The 13502-nt window shown below is 45.5% G+C and overlaps 1 protein-coding gene across 4 annotated transcripts in view; it reads left to right on the forward strand.

Moving 5' to 3' along the window:
* Positions 1-13502, forward strand: part of Kalrn (kalirin RhoGEF kinase) — a 431561-nt gene that overhangs the window by 340616 nt on the left and 77443 nt on the right. For all 4 annotated transcript variants that reach the window (XM_052158466.1, XM_052158467.1, XM_052158468.1 and 1 more), the window contains exon 15: positions 5792-5958. In XM_052158466.1, the coding sequence (XP_052014426.1) occupies positions 5792-5958 (167 nt within the window). The remainder of the gene's footprint in view (positions 1-5791; positions 5959-13502) is intronic.

A 13502-nucleotide genomic window follows, 5' to 3' on the forward strand; every position in this document is an offset into this window, starting at 1 on the left:
CTCTAGCAGAATGCGTATGCCTTATGCAGAGCAAGTTCTCAATACTGACATTTGCTAAATTAAACAGGAATGAACATCAGTGTGGGTGGGACAGATGAAGGAAAAAATAATGGGCAGAAACTAATTTTATTTGTGACATAAATGGAAAGAACATACAAAGCCTGTGCTTTTCCAGAATGAAAGCTACTCTGGTTTAGCAGGGACGTGGACTATTGGAGCTGAGAGGAGAGAAGAGAAGCATGACATAAGCCAGTGCCTACTAATGCTCCGGAGCACCGTGGTGTGAGCCAGTGCCTACTAATGCTCCGGAGCACTGTGGTGTGAGCCACTGCCTCACTAATGCTCCGCAGTACCGTGGTGTGAGCCGTGCCTCACTAATGCTCAGCAGTACTGTGGTGTGAGCCAGTGCCTCACTAATGCTCCACAGTACCGTGGTGTGAGCCAGTGCCTCACTAATGCTCAGGAGCACCGTGGTGTGAGCCAGTGCCTCACTAATGCTCCACAGTACCGTGGTGTGAGCCAGTGCCTCACTAATGCTCCACAGTACCGTGGTGTGAGCCAATGCCTTACTAATGCTCCACAGTACCATGGTGTGAGCCAGTGCCTTACTAATGCTCCACAGTACCGTGGTGTGAGCCACTGCCTCACTAATGCTCCACAGTACCATGGTGTGAGCCAGTGCCTTACTAATGCTCCACAGTACCGTGGTGTGAGCCAGTGCCTCACTAATGCTCCACAGTACCGTGGTGTGAGCCAATGCCTTACTAATGCTCCACAGTACCATGGTGTGAGCCAGTGCCTTACTAATGCTCCACAGTACCGTGGTGTGAGCCAGTGCCTCACTAATGCTCCACAGTACCGTGGTGTGAGCCAATGCCTTACTAATGCTCCACAGTACCATGGTGTGAGCCAGTGCCTTACTAATGCTCCACAGTACCGTGGTGTGAGCCAATGCCTTACTAATGCTCCACAGTACCATGGTGTGAGCCAGTGCCTTACTAATGCTCCACAGTACCGTGGTGTGAGCCAGTGCCTCACTAATGCTCCACAGTACCGTGGTGTGAGCCAGTGCCTCACTAATGCTCCACAGTACCGTGGTGTGAGCCAGTGCCTCACTAATGCTCCACAGTACCGTGGTGTGAGCCAGTGCCTCACTAATGCTCAGCAGTACCGTGGTGTGAGCCACTGCCTCACTAATGCTCCACAGTACCATGGTGTGAGCCAGTGCCTTACTAATGCTCCACAGTACCGTGGTGTGAGCCAGTGCCTCACTAATGCTCCACAGTACCGTGGTGTGAGCCAATGCCTTACTAATGCTCCACAGTACCATGGTGTGAGCCAGTGCCTTACTAATGCTCCACAGTACCGTGGTGTGAGCCAGTGCCTCACTAATGCTCCACAGTACCGTGGTGTGAGCCAATGCCTTACTAATGCTCCACAGTACCATGGTGTGAGCCAGTGCCTTACTAATGCTCCACAGTACCGTGGTGTGAGCCAATGCCTTACTAATGCTCCACAGTACCATGGTGTGAGCCAGTGCCTTACTAATGCTCCACAGTACCGTGGTGTGAGCCAGTGCCTCACTAATGCTCCACAGTACCGTGGTGTGAGCCAGTGCCTCACTAATGCTCCACAGTACCGTGGTGTGAGCCAGTGCCTCACTAATGCTCCACAGTACCGTGGTGTGAGCCAGTGCCTCACTAATGCTCCACAGTACCGTGGTGTGAGCCAGTGCCTCACTAATGCTCAGCAGTACCGTGGTGTGAGCCAATGTTTCACAATACAGCTACGTGTTGAGAGCCACCTGGGCAACATTTTTAAAATACCAATGTCTGGGCTTCATTGCTTGGGGAACCATCCCTGATTGACCTGGTTGGGGCTGAGGCTGTCCTTGAGGACTTCTGAAGTATAACCAGAATGTCAACATCGAGCGAAGAAACTGACTAAATGACTCTATGCTTTCTTACCTTGGATTTTACATAGTAAATGTCAAGAAAGGTGAATGGGAAGGACAGAGAAAAGATGTTCTCTCTCTCTGGTAAACACAGACATTTAAGGACAGAAGCAGCTGAAAACATTCTAGGTCTGGCAATGTAGCCAGGGAAGCTCAACTCTGGCCCCTGATAGGGCTCTTTTTTTTTTTTTTGAGAAAATTAAAAGGATAATGGAGGCGGAGAGCCTTACTCAGCGGCAGGACACTTGCCTCACATGCGCAGTCCTGGATCCAATTCTAGCACCTCAAAAAAATCAAAATAATAAAGTGGCACCATGACCACTTTATTAAAAGCCAAAGAAACTAGAGTGCCACTTGTTATTAGCTGTGACCTTGACACACACACACACACACACACATACACACACACACACATACACACACACACACACACACACAAAGTACTCTACAGCTCAGTATAGAAAAAGTATGCCTGCTTCTTGGGCTGTGGCCACTGCCCTCTTGTATAGTTGTTATGAACCCCAATCGTTGTTAGACTCTCCTCAGAAGCTTTAAGAATATCTAATGGCCAAGTCCCAGCCAGCCAGAGATTTCTTGGGTCTGTGGTGCTGGCAGGACACAGTGATTTCCAAAAGTCCTCCAGATGAATCCAGTGTGGACCATGTTGACAGCATCAATCTTAGTAGCATTCAAAACACCATAGTTTATAACAATATACATTAAGTACATAGTGTCCCTAGATTTCATAAGACACTTAACAGTTTCATCAGTCATCAGCACTGTAGTCCCATTAATTTCCCTCAAGAAAAAGGACAATTTGGAAAAAGAGTATTTGGAGCTGACAAAATGTCAGATATCATATATATGGTCCTTATAGCAGCCATAGGTCATGATTCCCATTCTACAGATGAGAAGAGTGAGACTTGGGGAAGGGTACAAAACCAAGACTGTACCATTAACAGGTTTTAGAGCATAGCCTCAAACCTAAGCCTGTCCATCCTCAGAGGTCTCCACCACACTGCACAAACCCACTTTGCCCCAAAGAGGCCTGCTCGCTCACCGGTCAGAGCAGTGCATGAGCAGCATGAGCCAGGAACAGGGGGAGAAGAGGTAGAGGCGAGTGGGACAAACATGGCCCTGGCACCAGAGCCTACATTTCAGTGATGATGTGAGCAAGGTGTAAGAAGTCATCCTTGAGGGGGAACTAGGCCAGTTCTCTGTAGGGGGACCCTGAAAAGAAATCCCCCCAAAAAGTTAAAGATGAATACATTCACTCTTTGTTGAGGGGAGAAAATGACAATCTTGTCTTTCTGCATTGTTCCTGGGATCCCCTAAGCAGGACAGATAGGTCTATCACTGAATTGAGGCCAGTGTTGTCAACAAAAGCAAACTCTACCCAGTGGTGATGTCTGGAGATGGTCCAGTTGGTAGGGCTTAACTGGAACTCGCACCAGTGTGATTAGGAGCAGGGGAAGGAAGGGTGTGGAATGAATGGGTTCCTCTAGGTGTGGCCAGAGTAAGTCTGTGTGCTCCTCTCATTCCCACCCCCAGTAACTGAGGGTGTGGAGATGCTGTAGACGTCCTCCCCATCCCTGTAGTCCCTGAATGCATTCTATAAGACAATAACAAGCAAGACAGCCAGAATTGCACAGCCTGGGTCGTGGGGTTCTCAGAGACATGCGGAGCAAGCATCCTTGCTGAGTCACTAACTCTGGGCAGCTGTTCATGCGTGCAGTGGCAGGGTTCCCTCACCTGCCTGCCAGAGGAAGACAAAGTCCAGCACCCCGAATGCTGGTTATGCAGTGAAGCAGAGGTTGTCTGGAACAGAGCCACACTGTAAGTCAGCACAGGGTCAGAGTTATCCCCCTGCCCCGGGGACCCCTTTCACCCTACCCTCTGCTACCCACCCCACCTCCAACGTGGACAAACCACAGGGAGTAGAAATTGCTTCAGTTCTTTTTATTTCAGTCCAGAAGATGTTCTACCTACTGCACCCTTCTGGTGACTGAAAATAGTCGGCCGAGGGGGTGGCTGCCAAAAGAACAAGCCGTTCCCTTCTGTCTCCCACAGAGATTTCAGGAGCTGGGACTTGGGCTTCTGAAATGCTCAGAAAAAAAATAAACATAAAAAGATACTGAAATTATTATCATGTAACACCAGAAAATATTTTTCCCACTCTCCCATATTGTCCTTATATAAAACTCTATTTTTGCCTCCAGAAATGAGTTTCCCCTCGTGTGGGCGGACTCTGTGCTTCCCAGATGCAGATGCAGACGTGCCGGAGACAGGGATGAGTGTGTCAGGGTAATGGAGTCATCTCTCAGAGAAGATTGATTTTGTAGGTGGCCATATGTTAAGGTTGATGTGCTCCTTTGGGAATTTATCTGTGAGGACTTTAATGTGAACCCCATTATTGGTTGGCTCCCTACTCACACAGGGTATCCCAGAGTGTCAAGTCAAGGTGCTCGGCTGCTTTGGACCACAGGTTACAGAATGAGGAATCCGAAAAGATGTAGACTGAACAGAGTCCTCATAGCCAAGTAGAGTCAAGGATAGAGTCAGAATAGAAGGGCAGTCCAGGGTGAGGCTAAACCTTCAAATAAATAGACAATCATGAGAGTCAGGAAACAGCATGGGTCATGGTTTGCATCCTGGACAGGAACCAAGAAGGCATGACTCTAAGAACAGCGTCAGAAGCTCATTCCTGCCTCTAGCATGCCAACATCTGCATCTGGAAAGCACAGGCAGGTCTGCCCACATGAGGGGAAATTCATTTCTGGAGCCAAAAAATAGAGTTTTATATGATTCTAACTCAGGACTGGTTCCAAAGCTAGTACACATTCCACGTTGACTTTGCAGTCTAAGACTAAAAGTCTAGCCACAGCAAGTGAAGGGATGAGTAAAGTGAGTCCCTCTGTCCCATCTGGCATTACAGTGACCCTCCTAAAGCAGAAATCCAGTCGAGGCAGACTTCCCTGGACCTGATGCTGATGCTGCACTCAGCTGTCATGAGAGGGATACAGAAAGATGGAGGCAGGGAGGTTGATGAGGGAGGACCGAGCCTTTGGCTGGTGGGTCCTGACTGCAGCGCCTGCTCCAGGATGACTGTCTAGGTTGGGTGCTATGTTCATAAACACTGGAAAAGCATGTCAGTAAGTGACTGGCCTTAGACCTGCTTTGAGTCAGCAGAATGATGAGCAAGCTCTGTGTGTGAGCACAACTTAAAGGTGAAGGTTTTTCCAACTGTGAATGGCATTCGTTGTCCCTGGGGTATTGTTGGGAATATTTATCATGTATATTTGGGAGATAGCATTGATTTCTTAGGAGACCTAAGTCGTTAGCTACTTTCATCCAATCATAAATTATACCTAACCAGTTAAAATAGAACATGCCCTTGGCAGGAGTTCCTGAGACAGGGTCCTTTTGATTTGGCTTTATCATGTCCAAGATGACTCAAGTTTGCTTATGAATCTGGGTTTTGGCAAGTCTCCAAACAGGTGCTGCCAGGAGCTGTCTCGCCTGGATGGATCTCCAGAGTTACACACCCTCTCTTCCATTTATAAAAAGGAACTGGTTCTGTCATGTGTTGAAAATTGCTTCCTGGACAAAGGATTCATTCGTCCTAAGGAGCTGGCACTATCCTAAGTGAGGACTGATTACAGGATGTGTCCAGCCGCACCATGAGCTGTGAAGCAGTTGGGTGAAAGCCAGTGACAGCCATTCTCAAAGTCCAGCTTTCTTACATAATTAAAGCAATGTTGTCGGTTCCATGCTGCCTGGATTTTAACTGTTTGTGGTTTTTTGTTTGTTTGTTTGTTTTGTTTTGTTTTTAACCAGGAATCGAGTTAATCTGTGAAAAAGACATTGACCTGGCTGCTCAGGTGCAGGAGCTACTGGAGTTTCTCCATGAGAAGCAGCATGAACTAGAGCTCAATGCGGAGCAGACGCACAAGCGGCTAGAGCAGTGTCTCCAGCTGCGGCACCTCCAGGCCGAGGTCAAACAGGTGAGCCTGCCCGGCGCCTGCCCTCCTGTGGGGAGGCACACAGAGCCACGGCTGTGCCCTCTGAGGAAGCCAGCCTTAGAAAAGAAGTTGGGGTGTGAATTAGTTGGATTCATTTCTGCAACCTGGCTATTGTCGCAAAAGACCCAATGGGACAATGACTCAAACTATGAATGCATTAATCCTCTCTCAGGGCTGGAGAGATGGGTCAGTGGTTAAGAACACTGACTGCTATTCCAAAGGTCCTGAGTTCAAATCCCAGCAACTAAATGGTGGCTCACAACCATCCGTAATGAGATCTGATGCCCTCTTCTAGTGTGCCGGAAGACAACTACAGTGTACTTATATATAATCCTCTCTCATATGACACTCTAGGGACATCCCAAAGAATTCTCAGTGCTCTTCATTGAATCCATTCTCTCCTCTCTTGTGGTTGTCTCTGTCACATAATCAATGAGAAATAAAAGTCCTTTCTTAGTAATAATATTACGCTGTAGAGCCAGGTTGCTCTCCTTGGGACACCTCGGTGCCTAGTCCAGCTCTGACAGAGTTGGTAAGTAATGATTCAGTAGTAGCAATTATCATTATTTTCATTGTGAGTGTTGTTCTTATAATATTTTGGGGAACTGGGAATATTGCTCTATGGGTGAAGTGCTCACTACACAAACACAAGGACCTGAGTTTGGATCCCCAGCACCCACAAACAAGGCAGGCATAGCAGAGTGCATGCACCCACAGAGGCAGTACAGGGTAGAGATAGGCAGCTCCTCAGAATTATTGGCCAGCTACTGGAGCTGAACTGGCAAGCTCCAAGTTCAGCCGAGACCCTATCTCAGAAAACAGTTATCTCAGAAAACAGTGCAGGGTCTGGAGAGATGGCTCAGTAGTTACAAGCACTCACTGCTCTTGAGGAGAACCCATGTTCGGCTCCCAGCATCCACATGGTGCCTCAGACCTGACCATAATTCCAGTTCTAATAGAGTTCAATGCCTTCTTCTGATCTCTGCAGACACAAGACACACACATGGTGCACATTCATACATATGACATCAGTTGTTAGGAACGAAGGAAGGAAGGAGGGAGGGAGAAAAAGAGGGAGGGAGGGAAGGAAGGAAGGAAGGAAGAAAGAAAGAAAGAAAAAAGAAAGAAAGAAAGAAAGAAAGAAAGAAAGAAAGAAAGAAAGAAAGAAAGAAAGAAAGAAAGAAAGAAAGAAAGAAAGAAAGAAAGAAAGAAAGAAAGAAAGAAAGGAAGAAAAGGGGAGTGAAACTGACAAAGATACCAAACATCAGAGTGTGGCCTCTATATGTTCACACACACACATGTGCGCGCACACACATGCATACATACATGCATACATGCACATAGACACGTGTGCACACACACAAGTACACACACACGTGTATCCACACTCACACATGTGAATACATACATATGTATCATACAAAAACATTTTCTTGTTATTTAAAAGTTAATGTTAAAAAGGAAAAGAAAGAGAATTCTATCTGCACAAGGTATTATACCAAGCATTTTACTGGAGGACATACTCAGAAACATACACATATGGCACACTTGTAAATGTTGCTATCCTAAGCAGCCTAAGTGGCAGTTATTGTGAACAGTAATGGAGGCATCTCTTGATAGACTGAAGACATGAAAGCATTAGCAGTTCTACTTCTGGGTGCTGATTCTATCTCCAGCAATATTCTTGCTTCTCTCTGAGGCAGACACTATTCCCATTCTTCAGATGAGGCCACTAGAGCTTAGAGGGTCCCCAGACACCGGTTACAACAAGGAAAGAGTTCACTACCACCCACCCAGTGTCCAGGAGTGCCTGGCTGGTCAGCCTGCCACCTTAACTCAATGGCTGCTGATGTCCGCATCACACCCTCCTAGGAGACCCAGTGGACTGCTTTGGAGGCCAAGCTCCACCTCCCAAACTGTTCTGGGCAGGGAAGCATCTTCTACTCTTAACATGTTTTCCTATGTGCAGTGATAACTGGAGCTTAGATTTAAATTAACTGTGTTAGCATTGACATGTCATTTGATTCAACTGTTGCTTAGTTGTTTACATTTAGAGTATCCCTTTCTTATGCTTATGTCACACTTGTCACACGGTTGTCTGTCGTGTTGGGTGAAATGGTCTCCTATACCCCCCAGCTTCGCTTCTTGGCCTTGTGGCTAAGAGCATGTGCAATACCCCCCAGCTTCCAATGAGTGCTCAGCTAGAGCTCATGCACATGTCCTGAGAGCTGCACACCCGGCTTGCACACTGAGCTGCTATCTAGATGTTCTCAGCCTCATCACACCAGGGTCCCTCCTGAGCTCCCAGGAAGACCTGTTATCCATACAGAGGACATGGTGGAAGTCCCAGTTTAAGCATAGTAACACCATACCATACAAAATGTTAACACTCTTGGATTCATGACAGTATGCTATTTTCATATGGGAAGAAAAGAAAGATCTTACTTCATGAGAACAAGCCCTTGGGTGAAGTATTGTCTACAAGTAAGAAAATTGAGGTACCATAGGATCGGGGAGCCACTGAGGCCTCTTGTATTGTTAGCTAAAACTTACATCTCCAAAATCTAGGGTTTTCCTCTGCAGGGACCCATAACCCCTCGGTGCACACAGAAGCCATAGAGAGAATCAGCAACAGAATGTAGTCAGACTTCCGTGGCCTCACCATATCTGAGATGGACAGGGGTAGCCTTGGCTCCACAGAGAAGGGCACCTGCCTGAGATCAGCGGGGATGAGACATGTCAAAGTCTACCTGTGTGCCCATGCCTGGTCATTTCATAACTAGTGGATGGTAGGAAAGGGCTTTCAAACAAAGTAGAGAATAGAACATTCCTGTTGAGCTTTGAAGGAAAACCTAGACTTTTGCTTTTGCTTTTTGCTTCATGTTTTGTCCCAGCATCAATGGACTGATATCTAAATGCAATCCCATTGATAATTCCATGAATTGGAGGGCATCATTTCCTTCTGCAGGTGCCTACTCAGCAGCAAGGCGTGGGTCACCCACAGGGGAACTGTAGTTAAAAATCTATACAAGGAAGAATGCTCTAGAGAGACAGAAGCAGGTAGATCTCTGAGTTTGAGGCCAGACTGGTCTACAGAGCAAGTTCCAGGACAGCTGGGGCTACACAGAGAAAGCCTGTGTCAAGAAAGACAAACAAACAAACAAACAAACAGGAAAGAATGAGTGCTCACCTGATACTTGAGAAACCCACAGAGGCCTTTCCGCAGGACAGTGGTCCTTCACAGCAGCGGGAACTGCTGCTTGGTTAAACCACCATGCCTCATTAGTCGCACTTGTTTTCCTTGTCAGTAGAAGCTCCTTCATCCAGGATCCATCTGATCCAGTGTCAAAGGAAGCATTTGTGTCTGAGGGAAATCGGTGGAGCAGGAAATATTGATTTCTAAGCTGTTGACACTTGGAAAAGGGAGTTAATTTAGATGTCAGCATTGATCAGTGAAGCTATGTTTAGATGCAGGCTTGAGAGAATATATTCTCAGAGAGAAGGGGGAGAACAGCAGGAAGGGAGAGGGAGAGAGAGAGAGAGAGAGAGAGAGAGAGAGAGAGAGAGAGAGAGAGAGAGAGAGAGCACCTTAATTGAAGTGCCATTAATGAGGCCAAAATCAGAGGACTCAGTACTGCGTTATGATACAGCTCTGATGTTGGAGCTCATACATTAAAGGTTTGCATTTGACTGTGTGTGGCCATCATAATCCTAAGGGTAGTTATCTGGAAATTATATTATAGTGAAGCTTTAAAGAATGAAGAATCTGTAAACATTTGACTGAAATTTATCTTCAACTATTCCAAACAAATGAAATGTCACAGACTGATGAATGCCACAGATTTCTTATTCAGTGATTGGCTGTATCTAAGACAGGCAGGACACATAGTTCTGGAGAAAACCAGACCCCAAAGGGAAACCACTGCACTTATTACAGCACATGCACTCGGTGCAGGTCCCAGGTCACCCAAAAGCCACTCAGATTACTCTCCAGGCCCCACAAAATTCTCTGGCTGCTTCCAGGAACATTACTACTTGAGGTAAAGATGACCTCACAACTATCAGCTAAATTCAGGTGGGGATTGGGAGATGATGTAATGGCATAAAACAGAAAACATGTCCATATGTATTCCATATGTATATATTGAATATAAAATGAGAGAACATGGCGGGCAGTGCTGGTGCATGCCTTTAATCCCAGCACTTGGGAGGCAGAGGCAGGCGGATTTCTGAGTTCGAGGCCAGCCTGGTCTACAGAATGAGTTCCAGGACAGCCAGGGCTATACAGAGAAACCCTGTCTCGGAAAAAAGAGAGAGGGGGGAGGGGAGGGAGAGGGAGAGAACATGTAAAATAATTGGATTGATTCTGTGGTCCAAATCTGGCCAGAATTTGCTTATGATCAATATAGACACTTAAACAAAGAAAAAATATTAGCCTGCCCTTATGCTTCTGTGATGATTACTTTTGGTAAGTTTGTATCAGAATCAGAAAGGAACTGGCATAGGTCCAAGTGAAACAAACAAAAGGACATTGTTTCCTAATGGAGATAATTAGAGGGCATAATTGAATATGGACACAGCCTATAAAGCCATAAGCGATAAACACATACAATCTCATGCACTTCCAAAACTAAGGAATTCTGAAGGTAGACATCTAGGGAGCCAAGAATTTATTTTGTGGTTGGAATCATAGAAGTAACCAGGCCTGGAGAGAGGTCCTCTACATTAACAATCCAGAGTCAGTTGACTAGAGAACAACTTCTTGGCTTTGTGGTGGGTATGACCAGGAGAACAGTCATCTGCAAGCCATTTCTCCAACCTCCAAGAGAACTGGGTCCAGGCTGCCCAGCTTAGGGTCATCAGCATCTGTGGGTAGCCATTGTCTATTCCTGGTGTGGGCTGACATGAGCTTCTTGGACCTGAGAAAATAAAAGGTCTATATTTTTAGCTCTCCTGATAAGCAAAAAAAATCTAAGCTGAATTCCTGGCCTAGCACTTTAGTCCCCAAACAGTAATATTCTTTCTTCCAATCTCTGGTTTCTACATATTCAGTTTCTTTCTGAATACATTTCTGGATTCAGTGAATACACTGTTCTCCAAGGTTAGAGGGACAATCTTTGGCTTTTATCAGGGTGTGACGTGCTAGAGCTGAAAATGACCTTTAGAGCTATCTCTCTCCATCAAAGTCCTAGTCCCTTTCTCCTTGCTATGATAAAATGCCCTGACAAAAGCAACTTGCAAGAGAAGGGTTTCCTTTGGCTTATGAAGTGATACAGTGTATCACAGTGGAAGAGACGAAGCGATACAGTGTATCACTGTGAATGAAACGAGGTGATACAGTGTATCACCGTGGAGGAGACGAAGCGATACAGTGTATCACAGTGGAGGAGACAAAGTGATACAGTGTATCACAGTGGGGGAGACGTGGCATCAGGTAGAAAAGGCCAGCTTGTCAGGAGCTTCAGCCTCAGGAGCAGAAAATGAACAGAGTAGCTCATTGTTTAAAGCATTGAGGACTGCCCAGTAACTCATTTCCTCCCAAAGAGTGGCAGGAACCATCTTGGGACTAAGTGTTTCTATACATAAGCCTATAGAAGACATTTTTATATTCAAACCATAGCACTAACCTGTTAGGTAAATTGATACTGCAGGTGATTAGAGCAAAATGCTACTATTATGTTTGAAAAGTGCTTTTCCATTAAGAATTTTATTTTTATTCTAACTCTTTTGTTCAGTGAAGAAAAGTAGACACAATTTTACAGGTGAGAAAGGTGACCTTTGAGTAAATGTTTCTAAAGTCACAGTTTGATATTAATAGAACCAATATTTCCTCATTTTAGCTACAATAGTTCCCACACTGCCTAGCACACTAGGATGCTCAAGGGATAATAACTAACACATTTGATGAACCAGAAGAATTGAAAAAACCTCATAAATAGACAGATATGCCAACAGGACTCTCAGTGATCTGAGGACAACGGTTGATAGCAACCTGAGAATATAGTGCAACATCAAAATGGTGTCCATTTAGATAACCAAATAAAGTTAAATGGCTTTTTTTTCCTCACTGGGAGAATTGTAACTGAAGAATCACAGCACTATTCATCTTTGCTCCAAACTGAAAATCAAAACTAGCAGCACCATTGTTAGGGTTAGGGTTAGGGTTAGGGTTAGGGTTAGGGTTAGGGTTGGGCTAGGGCTAGGGCTAGGGCTAGGGCTAGGGTTCAGGGACGTTATCAATTCTGCCAAGGAAGGGATGAGGTCGGGCTCTCTGACTTCAGATGTTATTCTTCTATCCATTATGCTGTGTTGCTTCCAGAACTGACTCGCAGTACTCAGTTCCACACTGGTTTAAAGCCCTGCCTATAAATTTCCATGCATTTCTGTATTCCTAAGGTCAAATTGTTAGGACTCTAAAGTCCTAGAATGCCTTCGTAAATGGCATTTTGGAAATACAGGTGAACAAGAATATCGAATGATTTACTGAAAGAAGTAGATACTCAAGTGCATGCCATCACTCAGTGGGGAATTCTGGGACATGGGTATTCCTACCAGCATAGCTACCACCGAGGTGGCTAGAACTAGAAGAAAATATTCTAGCAAGTCTCTCGAGGAGTAGGCTAACCTTGACTTGTGATGCTCATGCAGAAGGTATTTTGATGACACCCACAAATGAGTCTCTAAAGCAAGCAGAAGGCAGTGAAACATGATAGAGGGACGTAGTTAAAAATAGACACTGTGAGCGCCATTTTTCCAAAGAGGCAAAGAATTTGGCCTCGCAGTCTGTGAATGAATGTTCTCAGATCAACAGGCAGCTTTTCAAAGTCATTAGCACCTCGAGCCAGCCAGCCACAGTCCACCAGGGACAAGAAGAGTTTTTACACATACATGCTGAACAGTTATTTCCTACAGCTAATTACTATACAGACTGGCATCTCATCCACAATCTGCCAGATTGGCCATGAATTAACTTCTCAATCCAAATCACTCAGCTCTGGCAGGATTTATTCCTCTTGTTATCTATGCACAATAAGGCATCAGTCAGCTTCTGCTTAGGAATGAAATCTGCAGGGTGCCTATGAGAGTTATGGGGCAGGAGACCAGGAGAACAAACTTTCCATTTATTCAACACAAGAAATAAAAAGCTAAGAACCAATCAGAAATAGATTGCAGTGTCTTCCCCTTACAGGGAGTAATATAGAGATGGTATTCATTGATTTTTGAAATCTCAGAACTTTTTTCCTCACCAAGCAAGAGTCTCAGGCTCCCTGGAAAAGGAGATGCTTGCCAATGTTCTAGTGACCACACACCAGGAAGGTCTTCAGAGCCTAGGGCTTCCCTTTGGATTAGTTGTCCCAAGTCTGTTAGCCTGATAATTACATCTCTATTTCCTTGGCTGCTCTAGACTAAGGGTTCTCAACCTGTGGGTCCTGACCATAAGAAAACATAGTGTTGGTGGTCTTAGGAACCCCCAACCATGCATTTATTTTCATTGCTACTTCATAACTATAACTTTGCTACAGAGC

This window comes from Apodemus sylvaticus, chromosome 15 (genome assembly GCF_947179515.1).
Source record: "Apodemus sylvaticus chromosome 15, mApoSyl1.1, whole genome shotgun sequence".
Lineage (NCBI taxonomy): Eukaryota > Metazoa > Chordata > Mammalia > Rodentia > Muridae > Apodemus > Apodemus sylvaticus.